This window comes from Colius striatus, chromosome 2 (genome assembly GCF_028858725.1).
Source record: "Colius striatus isolate bColStr4 chromosome 2, bColStr4.1.hap1, whole genome shotgun sequence".
In the NCBI taxonomy this organism is placed as follows: Eukaryota; Metazoa; Chordata; class Aves; order Coliiformes; family Coliidae; genus Colius; species Colius striatus.
In genome coordinates this window covers 84,187,503-84,203,402 of record NC_084760.1, presented here as the reverse complement: position 1 = coordinate 84,203,402, position 15,900 = coordinate 84,187,503, and the positions used below count along the sequence as shown (strand labels likewise).

The window sequence follows — 15,900 nt, the reverse complement described above, 5'->3', positions numbered from 1 at the left end:
GCTTATAAAATGTTACCAGCCCGGGTCAGTTCTTCTTAGGTTCCTTGCTGACTTTTTTCAAATTCTTGTTAATTATTAAACAGAGCCACATGGAGTTCAATGTCATAATTAAAAGTGTATGTATATGTAGAAATGTCTTTGTGTCAGTGCCAAAGCTGTTTATAGTCAGATAGCCAGCAGTAACTAATCATGGCATTGTTTGTTTTCTGGCAGCCTTTTGTGATTTGGAAAGACCTATGCCTTGAGCTACCTCAGTTTTCTGCTTTAAAGAGTGGGGGTGGCTGAGTATACAGAGGGTAGAGGGAATTCTGTTTTATGTTAATATTTGTGTGCCAAAACTCACAACCCCAGTAAGAACAGCTTGCAATGTTACGAAGCCAGCAGAGCTCTGCCACAGTATGAAGGAAATGACTGATAGCCTTTATGCAAAGTATCAAAGAACGTTGTGTTAATTTCTGCAGAAAGCAACTCAAATAAGCAACAGCCCATTTATAGATGAGTCATCAGGATCTGAGGAAGAAGACAGCTCTCGTTCCAGCTCAAGGACTTCTGAGTCAGATTCTCGAAGCAGAAGTGGTCCAGGTAGTCCTCGGGCTATGAAAAGAGGTAGGCAAAACCCATAAGAATGAGTAACTTCTGGGAAGTTTGGAAAACTGAAACAGCGTGGACATCTTAAATCTAGGATTTTATCTCAGCTGCCAAAGCTTAGTTCTGTTATTCAAAAGACTGTTATACAGTTATACAGCTATACTGTTATTCTTTTATTGCTGTTGTTATAGATGTCTTTTGAAGACATTAATCTAGTAGCTGGCTGTTGTCATGAGGAAAAAGTGACTTGCAAATTTAAAGCAAGAAGCTCCATTCTATCTATACTCTGCCATGCCAAGGACTGATGATGACCTTTAACTGTAGGGAGGTAAATATAACACAGAAAAAAGTAACTGTCATCAGAAACGTTACCCACCCACCAACCCCCTCTCCACTCCTGTGCGAAGATTTAGTTAAAATACTTGAATCCACTATTATTCTGTCTTCATAACATCAAAAAGGCTTCATAACATCAAAAATTATAATGCGTCCTTATGGAGCAACAATATCTATGTTATATACCTGCAAGTATTTCTTTATTGAGCAAATCAAGGGAGACTACAAGGGCTAGTGTTAAGATCCTTCATTATATAGTGCTTTAGCAATCCAAAATAACATTATTTTGTAACATAATCTGTTACACACATTAAAATCAGTTAGCAGGGGCTCCACTCAGTCACACTTGAGCAGACTGATAGAACCACCATCCACTAGGAGCTTTCCAGTGCCAGCTACATACAACATTGAGTCCTGTTTCCAGCGATGTAGTTACAATTTTGCTACAGTAATGTGAAAAAGGCCCATAGTTCCTGCTTCTCAGCAGCTCCATCTTGCTGAGCAAAAACCAGTGTCTGGGCTGCAGACACATCTCATGTTACACATATGCACAACAGGGAAAATAAATTAGCTAATTTACTAGCTGATTTCACCTACAATTTATATCCATGGCCATAAAATGGAGCCATTCCTTTTGTTTGTGCTTTCTTCTCATAAAATAGCCCTTGCATTTTTTCATGCATGGAAACCTTTCTCAACCACAAAACAAGTATGTGTGTATCTTTGTTGAGATTATATTGCTTAAAAAACTAGGCAGTCACAAATTTCACTAGGTGCCTAATTAGCTTGCTGCATATTTGTTATTAAAGATCCTACGTGAGAAGAACCCACTCTGGAAGCCCAGTTGGTTTACCAAAGCAATAAATGAGAAAAGCTTTTTTTAATAATAAAATCAACAAATTAGTTTGGAAACAAAGGAAACAAGGCACCTTCATTACTCTTGGAGAGTAACCTTTCGGAGTACAAAAGCCCTTACAAAAGGACATGTTCACATGTTCGAAAATAGTAATTTCATTGATGAATACAGGAGAAGTTTGAATTTTTACTTAGGAAATTCAGATTCAGCAGAACTGAAAACAGAGTACATTTTGGGGAGGGAGGATTAAAGCTAATAAACTCTAAAAAAAAAATCCGTAAATCTGTAATGCAGATTTTTAGAAAACTTCAGTATAAAAATTCTTACCAATTGCAAAAGAAAGATGGTCACCTACAGCTTTAGCATGTAGCAGATCTTGAGTGTAACTTCTTAGTTGCATGAGAAAACCAGATACTAGAAGGAATGCTAGAAAGCAGAATGGGAAAGTTGTTTAGGTCAATTAAACATCCTACATCGATTTTCTAGAGAATAAAAATTATGCATGGCACTAACTCCCTCCTTAAAAAAGCTGTAACAATGGAACAGAAGGGGATAATATATAAAAGATGGTTATTTGTTGTTTCATTCACAATTGACTTAAACTTGGTTTAATTGTGAAGAAAATGGGATTCGGGTATTAGCAGTGTGCTAATAGTTCGACAGTCTGATACTTAAAGAAATGCTTGGTTCCCGATAGATTTATGCTGGTACTTGTGTTTTCTTGCAGATCCTACTCAGATGTATTCTTTCTGTATGGATGTTCTGATCTCATTTGCTTCTAATGTAATTAAAAAATACAAAGAACCATCTTTCTTCTTTTAACACAGGTGTGTCTCTGTCTTCAATGACTTCAGAAAGCGACTATGCTATTCCTCCAGATGCATATTCAGTAGATACAGACTATTCGGAGCCAGAACAGAAACTCCCCAAGACATCTTCCTCATCTAGTGATAACGGTAAAAATGTGAGTACCAAGTTTTGTGAAGTGTACCTGTGGTGCTGTGTGTATATTTATGTTCAAAGACTGCAACCAAATTTCTATATTCAATCTCGATGACTCACAAACTGCCTTATGAGTACAAATTGCAAAACATACCAACAATAAGTTAAGTATATAAGACTGTAATTATTGAAGGAAAGTGGAGGATAATTCTGAGCTTTCTATATAATGAATGGAAATGGGTAGACAACTCCAGAAGACAATGCAAATGAGCTTTTCCTTTATTGGAAACAGGTTCAGTATCAGATTGCATATGAAATACTAAAATCAGCATAAATTATTTGAATGTTCAGGGAAACAGAAGGGCATTTCACTGAAGGAGCTGGAGGTGTCACTAGAAATCTGTGTGCAGTAATATGTTTGTATAGTTTCCTCATACAGAGAAAACTGTGCTTCAGAGAAATCTTAAGTAGGGCAACATGGGAGGACAGCTCAAAGAAACCAAACCATTATGGGATCTGTCTCTCTCAGATTTTTAATGGCCTATGTTAGTAATTTAGTGTCTCATCCAAATGGATTGACTGTTACAGAGCAAAACAGAGGTAGACCTGCATGGAGTTTTGGATTGCAGTGCTCTGTATCTGGTCTGTACATTAGGCACTGAAGTTAGAAAAAGTATTTTCATTGTATTCATTCTGTTCCTGTTTAATATAAATTACTAGAAAGTAAAATCAGGAATCATCGTATTCTTCATTCTTTTGTATAGTTCTGGGCAAATCACTTACTCTTCTTCATGTACTGTAACTGTAAGTAGGGATACTAATTAGTTATCCCACATGCATGGCATTTGTCTTAATTGATGCTCATGAAAACTTTGTTGTTGGACTGAAAGTGTCATCAAATATCATAAGTACTATTTAGCATGCTTTTAAGTCATTAAATATATCTGTGTGTATGTGCATGTGTGTATCTATACATATTTCTGAGAGGTATAACTGTACCTAAGTACTTTTTATCTAACTTCTAAATAATCAGGAACCTTTGGAAAAATCTGGATATCTCTTAAAAATGGGCGGTAAAGTAAAGACCTGGAAACGACGGTGGTTTGTGCTTAAAGGAGGTGAATTACTATACTACAAATCTCCAGTAAGTACATGTAACTTATCTGCTATTTAATATTAGATTGTTTTTACTGAGAGTCTAAGACTGAAAGAAGGAAAAGAAATGCATTCCTGGTGTCTGACCTGCTAAGAGAGTGATTCAGGACTCAGTTCCTCAAGAGATACACAAGGTATTCAATGTCTAACTGGGAAGTATTTATCAAGATTAATGTTTAAATTACTCATAGAATTACGTATTGCTATTTGTTGGAAGATTTAAAAGACTCTGTTTGCATTCTTTCCATACAGAGTGATGTCATTCGAAAACCTCAAGGTCAAATTGAGCTGAATGCATCTAGCCACATTGAAAGAGGTGATGGAAAACAAACAATCCAGGTACCTGCTTTTCTTATCTGGTTTGGGGTTTTTTTCCTCCTCATTTTCCGCAGGTGTTTATTCCCTCCATCCCTCAAACCAACTCCTTGTTCCCTAATGCACTGGAAGTTCAAGTGTGGACTTGGAATTTATTGGTGACCTTTATTTGAAACCAAATAACCGTTTCAGTTACAGAAACTATAAAAAGGCCTACGTGTATTCTTGGTTTTATTGCTACAAAGGTCAGATTGTCACATATGAGAAAGAAAGAAAGAGAGTGATCTTGGGACTAACTATTAGGGTTGAGAGAAGTTGTTTGTCTGAAAGGAGATAAACTGAGTTTTTTCTAATCTGCTGTCCTGAAACCTTTCAAATAAAGCCTTAGAAAAGCCACGGAATGTTTTGTTAAAAAAAGTACTTTGAAGAAAATAAATCTCTAAAGTTGTGAAACTATATTGGGTAGCATGTGTTACAATCTCCACACTGTGAGGTCGAATATGTTATGTTCTTAAAGCTCAAGACTTTTCTCTTACTACACAGCTGACTACAGAAAAACGAACATACTACCTGACTGCAGATTCTCCCAACATCTTAGAAGAATGGATCAAAGTCCTACAGAATGTTCTTAAAATACAGGCTGCCAGCCCACTTCTCATACAGCCCGAAATGAAGCCAACCATGAAAGGATTACTTACAAAGGTAATAATACATTTTCTTTCCCACAATATGCTTTATTCCATATTTCTTAAGAGTAATATCTAGATGAAAATGGCTCTACAATAAAATATACACAAGCAAAACAGACACGTATTTTCTTTCCCAGTACTTTACAATGTGAACAATGCAGAAGGACTATCAACTCAGCTATTTTGGGCAATACTTTTCTTCTGCTTTTTTTGATTTGTTTTTTCTTCTTGTCTTTTTAACTCATTAGTTCCTGTGTTGAGTTCTCCATTTGCACTTCAGTGGTATCCCAGTTCAGCATGTGTATTAGCAACTAATTGACCTACCTTATTTCAGTGGAGCAAAATATTTTCTATATTACTTAGTGAGACAGATTTTTTTTAAAGATAGTAAGAATACAATTTTCTCTTTCAGTTCTTCTATATCCTTAGTTTCCAATAATTTGAGTCTGATCCAAAGCTAAATGAAAAACTCACACTGACCTTAGTAGGCTTTAGATGAGTATCTAATGCTTTAATTCACAGGCTCTTAATAGAGTTATGCAGTTTTAATTATTTGTCTAGTAATATAGAGAGAAACTTGAACAAAGGCATTTATTCCCAACATCACCAAACTTCAGAGATGGTGAAATGTAGTCTGTATTTCTCTTGATATGCTTCTTCCTAATGGTATGTAATTTCAGGTGAAACATGGATATTCCAAAAGAGTTTGGTGTGCCCTAGTTGGAAAAATTCTGTATTATTTCCGTAATCAAGAAGACAAGGTAGGTCCCTTACTTGTTTCCACAGTGAACAGAAAATCACATACTGAGATAGACTTTAAACAGTACATTACAGCTTTATTAAGGTACAGTTGGCCCATTTAATCTTGATTACTAAGAACTTCCCAGATTGTCAGTTGGGAATGTTCCTATCTAATAAACAGTAATCCAGGGTATGCCTGTTGGTCTCCTTCTCCTATGAGACATAACATACATTCTTCATCTTCTTATCTCTGGCTGAAGGGGGACTGATTTGCTCACAGTTCAGGACTCTCTTTCTGACAGGCGTGAGACTCATCAGAAAAGACCTGTCTGGCATTTACTTCTGCAAGCTGATGCTTTCTAGTGTATGTTTACAGTGGGCAGTGACTGCAAGTTTCAAGAATTAAATGTTCTCTTTATCTCTCAAATGACTTCCAAATCCTGTCCTTCGTTCTGTACCTGCACAGTGCTGCAAGAAAGATTAAAAAAACCAGCCTAGCAGCATGCAGGGTTTGCTGCTTCGCACATGTGGGTCTATGGAGGGTATCTTTGCCCATTTCCCATCAGGATTATGGGTAAGGAGCTCGCTGCCTACAGCTGATGAGGTAGACAGAAACAGAGAAGGAGGATGGCAAAAGAAAGGGGTGATAAAATTATTTCTAAAACATAAAGAAAATAGTGTTGGAGGAAGAAATGAGATGCAATCAAATTCCCAACATCCCATATCCCTTAGGAAACAAGAAGCTAAGGAATAATAAGACCTGGCTCTTCCACATTGGGCCTGACCTCTAGCTCTCTACCCGAGCTTCTAAATATTGTTAGTCCAGATGTTTCCAGTCATATTTACCTACAAAGACAAGACAAAGGACATTTCCTAGTCATGTTTTTCGCTTGTCCTTTTGCTCCCAAGGCATTGTACTTTGTCATCAAGGAGCATCTTTTTAACAGATGTGGGTCAGGAACAAGATTTTGTAAACTTCTACAAGAATTCTTGTTAATGCCACAGAGTTTGTGAATATTTGATTCATACCTTTATTACCTATCTCTACCAAAAAGACTGCTGGCACTAGGCAAAATGGTAACAGTCCACTGAGCCATTATAACTAACCGTTCAGAAAAATACAGAAAATCTCATTTGTTACTTCTCATCTAACCAAACAATCACACTGGACCCAGTAATTCATACAATTTGTTTAAAGCTGGTTATTCCACTCATTATCATTTACTGTTTTAAGCCATTATAAAACATTCAACTAAACCTTACTTCTAGAACTATATGAGTAAGACAGCAGTAACCATCCATCAAAACATTTTAATTACTCTTTTAAAGCAGGGCTGTGTGTATTAATCTCTAACTGATATTAGAGAGATGTTAACATTAATTTCCATTTTCTCCTATGAAGAAATCTTACATTTACAGTATCTGAATTTACACATTTTTATCATTGAAGATTTTGGGGCTTTGGCATACCCTTTAGAAGCAGTTAAGAATTTTTCTGGATTCTTGTGAACAGTTCCCTCACATTTGGAACAAGTTTTGCTGCCTTTTTAAATCAATGTTGAAACTAATTTGCTAGCTTGTAATCGAATAAGAATTTAGCTTTTGTAAGCAGAAATACATATGAAAAGTTTTCCAAAGCTAGTTCATTTCTAATGTTCAAAAATGTGCTAATTAAAAACATGCTTGCTGTAGCTGAATGTGTGCAGAAACAAATGACACAATCTGCAGTGAACAATACAGTAATGGAGTCTATTTAAGTGGCCTCCGTTCAAAATGGAATTCAAATTAAAGTATCAGCCAACTTAGTGAATAATTGTATGTGAAATCTCTCAATTCTCATAATCTTCTTCAAAACCTTGAGTGCTTCAGAAGCACCATAGAAAATACAAATCACCACATGCATCTTTAGTCCTTACTAGTGAGGGCACTGGAATAAAGAGCCATATCTATGTGATGTTTTCTTCAAAATGATTCTATTATTAGCAGCGCACTTCATCAAATCGCTCTTCAAGAAGCCCACCCTAGACTGAGACAAACTTGCCAGCTACCCCGCAGTATGGTATTACCATTTTTTAAACAGGTTAAATATATAAACAAAGGATGGATACATAAAAGCAAAGCTGGACTTATAGTTCATATGTAACATTAAAAAAAGAGTTTAACGTTGGAACGGGCTGCCCACGGAAGTGGTTGAGTCACCATCCCTGGAGGTATTTAAAAGAGATGTAGATGTGGTGCTTAGGAACCAAGTTTAGTGGTAGACATGGCATTGTTAGGTTGATGGTTGGAGTCAACGATTTTAAAGGTCTTTTCCAACTTAAATGATTCTATGTTTCTATTATTGAGTGGCCTCATCTGCCTTTCACTGGTGTTGTTATTTCATGGCAACTTACTTCAGACTCACCCTTGAATGTGGCACAAATAAGATTTTAATTACTGTAGTGCTCAACTAGCCATTGACACAGGGGTAAAAAAAACACCCCGTCTTTCTGCTGAATCACTAAGCATTACCAGACATCACAAACAACACAGAAACAGTTGCCAAGGCTTCTTCACTAGACCATTAAATTACATTCATTTGAACATCCTGATGTCTGAATGGATAAAGAGCAGTGGTGCTGTGGTGCATAAACAGCCAATAAGGACTGATTTGTGTTTGTAGTGGCTACATGTTGATAATGACTATGAAATAATTACTTATGTGAAATTTCCTTTGAATGGTTTTTCATATAAACTAGTTCCTGATAAATGATCATAACTACATATACAACTGAAGACATAAGTACTGTCATCTATCAGACTGGACAATGAAACCATCTGAGAAGGTCTACCACAAAAAAATGACCCTTTGACTTTATAGCGTGAATGAAACAGATACATCAACAATACACTGCTGTCCTCTGAAATAACAAGATTATAATTAGGCTTGACACAAGGAATTTTTGCTTGCAAACAGATCCGAAAACTCTGAAGAATTTCTTCTCTCATCCTGACAGACATTTGTTGCATTAAGCAGGCCTGGAAGAGAACTTTTTAAAATCTCACTTTCAGACTTTGGCACATATCATTCTCCTTCTGTCTGCAACAGCTGGTTTATCCGTCGTTCCTTGGCAGGACTGAATGTTAATAAACACACATAGGTAATTAAGGTAGTTCATGTTTTTCTTTCCATTTGTAGAATATGAAATATCAAATCTGTGTGCACTGAAACAAGTATTTCCTCTCACCACTTCTAATATTTACTTTTAGTTTCCTCTTGGTCAAATCAAGCTTTTTGAGGCAAAGGTTGAAGAAGTTGATAGATCGTGTGATTCTGATGAAGATTATGAGGCCAGTGGTCGCAGTTTATTATCAACACATTACACTGTTGTTATCCACCCCAAAGATCAAGGTCCCACTTATCTTCTTATAGGATCCAAATACGAGAAGGTAATAAAAGGACTTTTTTACTGAGTTTCGATAACATGTCTATGAGCATGGGACTGTGACATAAGTATTTCTTAAAAAGGAAGAGGAGGGGGACCTACAAGTCATCTGTTTTGAAGTTTGATATAAAGAGAAGGTCCTGCCTCCTTAACGTCGACCAGAGTTTGTTTGCAAACCAATGGTATTGTAGGTGATCCTTTTTAAAATAGATGAAAATAAGCAGGCGTGCCTACAGAAGGAGATGGTGCAGTATATCTAATACACTGTAATTGTAAAATTTTGCTCATATTACACTAAGATGCAGCTGGACCTGTAGCAGACCTTTCTGAGAGGTTTTGGGATACAGTTAACCATTTTCACTGATAAGACTAATAGTAGGGGAGACTACCCTACTGGAGTGAAGAAGAAATGAGAGGTATAGTTAAACCTATTTTTATTGCTTCATTGTTCTCAGGTAATCTCATAGACCTCATTTTACTTTCTGGCCTTATGCCCAGGTTAGCAGGATCTGGCAGTCAGAAAAAGGCACTTATGTTAGCTTTCTGAAGGGCAAAGGAAGATTGCCTGGATAACTAGCCATGATTTCTGAGAATAAAAGGCTTCTGAAGAGAGGCCTGTCCAATCTTTGGTGTTCAATCAGAGTCACAAACACAGGTCTACTCAAAGTTAACTTCTTTACGTTTCATCAGGAGCTTAGGGCAGTGTTTTGAGTCAAGAGCAAAATCCCGATGAAGCGGCTCCTTCCTACACAGAATGAGTGAACTGTTATGTTTTTCTACTTCAGGACACATGGCTTTATCATCTGACAGTTGCAGCTGGAAGTACCAGTGTAAATGTTGGATCTGAGTTTGAACAACTTATTTGCAAATTATTAAATACAGAAGGCGATACCAGTAAGTTTGGGTTTGTTTCAACATACTGATCTTCTAATACTTATTTGCTGGATGTACTTGTGAACTGAATTAATTACAAAATCTGTATATTTTATCCATTTAGCTTCTCAGATTTGGAGACATCCTATGCTTTGCCACAGCAAAGAAGGAATTGCTTCCCCTCTTACAACATTGCCATCAGAAGCCTTGCAAACTGAAGCAATTAAATTATTCAAGGTAAAACCATGGCAAAAAGCCTTCTTTTACTAACTGACTATTTTAACTCTTAGCTAAAGAATGGCTATTAGTTGTCTTACTAGAGATGTTCAACAGATCAGAAAAAAGAAAAGAGATGTTTACTCTTACCTTTAGTAGAGGTATCTAATGGACAGTAGCACAATGTCCCCATATTATCCCACCAAAGAGGTAATTTTCAGTTGTGAGGGAGCAGTTTAGGCTTCAACTTTTGGCCTTTCTACTGAGATTACTGATAAAGTGCAAGTTAGTAGAAAAATTCATGGCCACCATGTATGATAATAATTTTATCATGAAGTTCATAAGCCCCAGAGAACCTAACAGCATGGATGTATCTCAGTTTTCAGAGAACTATATCTGAAATACTGTTTCATCAATAAGATTTCAGAAAGAACAAATGGTAGGTGAAAGTTGGGTTGTAGATATTTTTAAATCAGCTAGAAGCCATTTTAAAAATTGGAAGGAAAACAAACCTAAGTTTAAGTTTCATCAAATCATGGATTATTTCAAATTGAGATATAAGGCAAAGATTTTACTGCTTTTTTTAATAAAAAGAAAATATTTTCTTCATATAAATTAGCTATTCTTAAAAGACTGATTAGGTATTCTATGAATATAATTAGAGAAAATATTATAGAGTAAAATGTTTGAAAGTATTTCACAACAGTTTTTAAATTAACTTTTTAAGCTTTTCATACATTTTTAAAAATAGGCATATGTGTATCTCAGTAGTGGTGAAAAGGCTTTATGGTTAAGAGACACATACAGATTATTAACTGCTGTGCTGCAGCTAGTTATTGATAATTTTTATATGCCAGAAAGATCTTGTACCTTTCCCAGTTAAAGGCCAGATAGGTTGTTGGTATCTGTGACAGGGAGTGTGCTGCAATGCCATTAAATTTCTCCTCTCTCCTGTCCTCACCCAGGTAAAACTACTCCTGAATGTTAACTACTGCTCAGGATACAAAGTCTATTTCAGAGACCAAACCTTGCTATTCCTTTTTCTGTATATTGTGAAATAAATTGGCAAGTTGGAAGGCATGGAGCTTGGATAAATGAACTTTCTCCACAAAACCTGAAGTGCAAATTCAAATTCTATGAAGCATCAGTTGTCTGGAAAATTTTGATGTAATGGTTGAAATCTAGAAAAGAATTCAAGACAAGCACCATATATTCAGTCATAGCCACTTATAGGCAAACCCTTCACCTTCTTTCTCTGAAATGTGTGAAGCACTAACATTCATCTTATTTTCTGCTATGCTGCAGCATGAAAATTTAAAAATGAATATACTTTTCTGATAAAAATAAATTTACACCTATTTGGAAATCACCTTCTGAAATATACTTCAGACCTAATTAAAATCAGACACTTGCCTAAAATAAATAAATAAGAGATGACTTGTATGACCTTTATTAAAACTGTATAAACCAGTTTAAAAGTCACATAGGGAATTGGTTTAGAAACCGATAAAGTCATGTTTCAGTTACTGCACTGCTGATAAAAATTAGTCCTGTGCATCCACATATTATCAGATAGACTAGAAATAGATTTGTCTTCCATCTATTTATTGTATTTTGATTATTACCTTGAAAACTCATCAACTATTATGTAGATGAAATATGATGAGTGATACGTAAACTTTTTTATAATACAGCATAACAAATCCTTAATACCTGGATTTCCTAAGACAGTACTGGGGATAGGCAAGGTTATATCTGCCCACAGTAAAAATACCAGTGAAAGCCAAGATGTAAAACTAATGGCTGTGAGTTATGGTTTGTATATATTCTGCTGTGTTGTTCTCACTACTTGCACAAGCATTTTACACTGGCTGCCACTAAGAGCCATACACTTTGCAATTAAAGTCCTGTAAGAGGGATAAGCTATGTTCACCATGTCCTTAAACTTGCCTACCATCACAAGTCTTGCAACCCCTACTAGTGCTCCATCCATTAGAGGGAAAATGGTGGGTTTTAACAAGTGTTTTTATCTTCAATCTCTCTGTATAGCTTTTAATCCATTGTGGCCCCTTTTCACCCCTTTTTGCAGGGCCAGCAGGGGTTCCTTACTCTGCTGGTAAACTGACTAATTGTGACTTGGCCAAGAAGGCCAATGGCATCCTGGGATGCATCAAGAGTGTAGCCAGCAGGTCAAGGGAGGTTCTTCTGCCCCTCTACTCTGCCCTGGTGAGGCCTCATCTGGAGTCCTGTGTCCAGTTCTGGGCTCCTCAGCTCAAGAGGGACAGAGAACTTCAGGAGAGAGTCCAGTGCAGGGACAAGAAGATGGTCAGGGTACTGGAACATCTTTCATACAAGGAAAGGCTGCAGGAACTGGAGCTGTTTAGTCTAGAAAAGAGGAGACTGAGGTGGGATCTTATTAATATTTACAAATATCTAAATGGTGCCTGTCAGGAGGTTGAGGCATCCCTTTTTTCTATTGCAACAGGACAAGAGGTAATGGGATGAAGCTGGAACACAAGAAGTTCCATTTAAATATAAGGAATAACTATTTTACTGTGAGGGTGAGGGAGCCCTGGCACAGGCTGCCCGGGGATGGTGTGGAGTCTCCTTCCTTGGAGGTCTTCAAGACCCACCTGGACGTGTTCCTATGCGACCTCATCTAGGCTGACCTGCTTCTGTGGGGGGGCTGGACTAGGTGATCTCTAAAAGTTCCTTCCAACCCCTACCATTCTATGATTCTATGACTTCAGTTAAGCAGACTTTTTCTACACAAAACATCTAAAAGATTTGTTGGAGCTTTTTGTGTGTAAACTCACTTGCTTATTATTTTATATCTAGACCTGCCAGTTGTTTATAAATGCTGCAGTTGACTCTCCTGCCATTGATTACCATGTATCTTTGGCCCAAAGTGCTTTGCAGATCTGCCTCACACATCCTGAACTTCAAAATGAGATCTGTTGTCAGCTTATTAAACAGACTAGACGTCGACATCCACAAAACCAGGCAGGACCAATACAGGTAACCCAGTATTTATTTCTATGGTATCTATTTCAATGGCAGTGAAGGAACTGCACAGACTGTTTAGAATAATAAAAGGACTCTGCTCCTCTGTAGCATTTGCTTACTTAAAATCAGATAAAAACCTGAACTAACATCTTATTACTGCCATGTCTTCCTGCAACAAAGCTGATGCTATCTTCCATCAAAGTACATGTATCTGGTAATAGAGTATATCTGTGCTGTGCTGTTTTTAAAAGCTGGACATATAATGGGCTATTTTCAAGTTAAGTGTTGAGTAAGACATTGTGTTTGGGAACTAATTCTGTTACTACATCTTTCCTAAGAGAGGTGCTGAATCAAGAAGCTTGGTGGGCAAAGCCACATGGCAGATGTCTTTATAGCATGAGTGTGAAGAAAAGCTGTAATGCCATGTTAGGGAGTCTCAGATACACTCAGGTTTTCTGACGGATGTAACCTCTTGTATGTCATGCCGTTTGTCTGCATGCACTCTGCATGCTAGGCTGTAAATACATACATTCCATTTTTCACTTTGTCCACTGCCAGCTATTCGCTGCTATTCAAATACGTAACAATTAAATTAACTGAAATTGAAAAGAATACCAATACTTACAGTTTGTGTAGACTTAACAGAACTGGAACAATAGTGCTTATTGTCGACCTACAGAACTGGAGATGGATCAGAAAATGAGAAAGGAAACTACCATATTAAAGCTTTTGTAACAGACACATTTATCTCTTGCCACAGAAAGTAGAACATGACCAGCAGATGTACCCATTATCTAGAAAAAGTCCACGTCTGGGATATAGCCAGTATGTGTGCATCGCTGAAACATCCACAAAGCTTTTATTACAGGCATAGCACACTGGTGGCAATTAGCACACACAGAAGTTACATATGGCTGATGGAATTTAAACTAATCCTTCTTTGGTACTTTTCATACCACTATTGAAGCCTTCCCTCTCATAGAGATGCATTGTTGCTATCATAATCCACTAGCATGATTTTTAAGGGTTACCATATTCAATAAAATGTTTGCAGCCTCACACTAAACTCATTTTAAGTCTTCGATTGATGCTGTAGTCTCCCACACTTGCTTCTACTGTAGTGTCTTCCTGAAACAGAGCCAATACTATCCTCCATCAAAGCTTGTGTATTGGATGAAAGGGAATATCTATGCCTGTGCTGTGAAACTTCAATACTAGGCAAGTCAGAAAAATCAAGATAGAGAAGCCCTAGTTTCCAAATTTCAGTATAATGCATTGATACAATTGTGAGAAAAGTATTTGCAATGTTAGTAAATCTATATCCAGAGTACGAGAGGAGTCTGTATTAACTGAAGCCTGTGGGTACATATTGAGCAATGAAAACATACCAAAATATTGAATAATTGTTTTTTCAATAGTTTCTATCTTCCTGCTAGGAGGAAAATGTCATATGAGTTGCTTCATAATATATATATAACAGGAGAGCTGAACTAAAATTGCACAGGCTTCTCCTCATTTCTTAGTGCATGACCTTGCAACGTAAGTATGTTTTTCCTGTGTATTAACTGATTTTTATGCAAACTTACCTGCTTTCCCATTTCCAGCCCCAAAAGAAACTTGCTGTATACAAGTAAATAGAAAGAGAGCATTTTAGCCTTCTGATGATGTGACATGATTATTTACTCATTTTTTTTCTCCATGTTCTGGTTTTTTATTCCTCTTTACAGCTATCTGTTACTTATCTTGGCACAGTAAGCTGCACTGCTGGGCAGCAGCCACAGCAGGAAGTTTTACTTTGTAAGATGTTTAAAACAATGAATGTCTTCCTTTTGTCCAGGGCTTGCAGCTCTTGGCTCTCTGTGTTGGACTCTTTCTACCCCAGCACCCATTCCTTTGGCTTCTTAAACTTCATTTAAAGAAGAACGCAGATTCCAGGTGTGCCTGAATATTATTAACCAGCTAGTTGACTAGCATTTCAAATACCTTATTTTCAATCTTTCATTTAGTATTTCAGATATTTTTACATATATTTAAAAAATAAATTTGAGTAGAATTGTGCTCCAGTGTGACACGTTACTTCTCTGCATCACTTGGGAAAGTTATCCTTTGTTTGAAAAATACTCTGCAGTGGAACTCCAACTGTGTGTTGCAAAACCACAAAAACCAAAATATGGCAGTTACATTAAACATTCTGAGCCGCATTCATCTTTGGCACAATTCTGTCGGTCTCTGTAGTCTAATTCTCTTTATAATTTCACATGAAAAAAATATGTTGGGCATCTCAGAGAGTGAAAGCTGAGCACTCCTCTCATCTGGCATCCCTAGAGAGATTTACTCACAGTTTACTATCCTTTCAATCAGTCCCCCAAGAGTAGCCTTATTTCTCTTTTTGACACAGGACTGAATTTGGGAAATATGCAATATATTGTCAGCGATGTGTAGAGCGTACCCAGCAGAACGGAGACAGAGAAGCCAGACCTTCCAGAATGGAAATCCTTTCCACTCTTCTAAGAAACCCCTATCACCATTCACTGCCCTTCAGTATTCCAGTTCATTTCATGAATGGCATATATCAGGTAATGTCAGGTTCATCATGAAATCTGAGGTCTCCCAGTCCCTTGCTCTTAGTGTATACATGAAGCAGTATATTAGAAACAGAATTGTGTCACAGTTCCAGTTTAATCCTGTGCCAGTGCTGGCAATGGCGGATACAAGGTGCTTTTGATGTGATTTGATCAATAAAGAGGAAAGGTTTGAG

General features: G+C 37.0%; 1 protein-coding gene across 4 annotated transcripts in view; it reads left to right on the top strand.

The window, feature by feature from the left end:
• The window catches only part of PLEKHH2 (pleckstrin homology, MyTH4 and FERM domain containing H2), a 54,957-nt gene that overhangs the window by 27,902 nt on the left and 11,155 nt on the right, over positions 1–15,900 (top strand). For all 4 annotated transcript variants that reach the window (XM_061990029.1, XM_061990028.1, XM_061990030.1 and 1 more), the window contains 12 exons: positions 462–606; positions 2,608–2,744; positions 3,756–3,866; positions 4,130–4,216; positions 4,736–4,894; positions 5,562–5,642; positions 8,872–9,051; positions 9,833–9,941; positions 10,045–10,157; positions 12,975–13,154; positions 14,980–15,077; positions 15,541–15,718. In XM_061990029.1, coding sequence (XP_061846013.1) covers positions 462–606; positions 2,608–2,744; positions 3,756–3,866; positions 4,130–4,216; positions 4,736–4,894; positions 5,562–5,642; positions 8,872–9,051; positions 9,833–9,941; positions 10,045–10,157; positions 12,975–13,154; positions 14,980–15,077; positions 15,541–15,718 — 1,578 coding nt within the window. The remainder of the gene's footprint in view (positions 1–461; positions 607–2,607; positions 2,745–3,755; positions 3,867–4,129; positions 4,217–4,735; positions 4,895–5,561; positions 5,643–8,871; positions 9,052–9,832; positions 9,942–10,044; positions 10,158–12,974; positions 13,155–14,979; positions 15,078–15,540; positions 15,719–15,900) is intronic.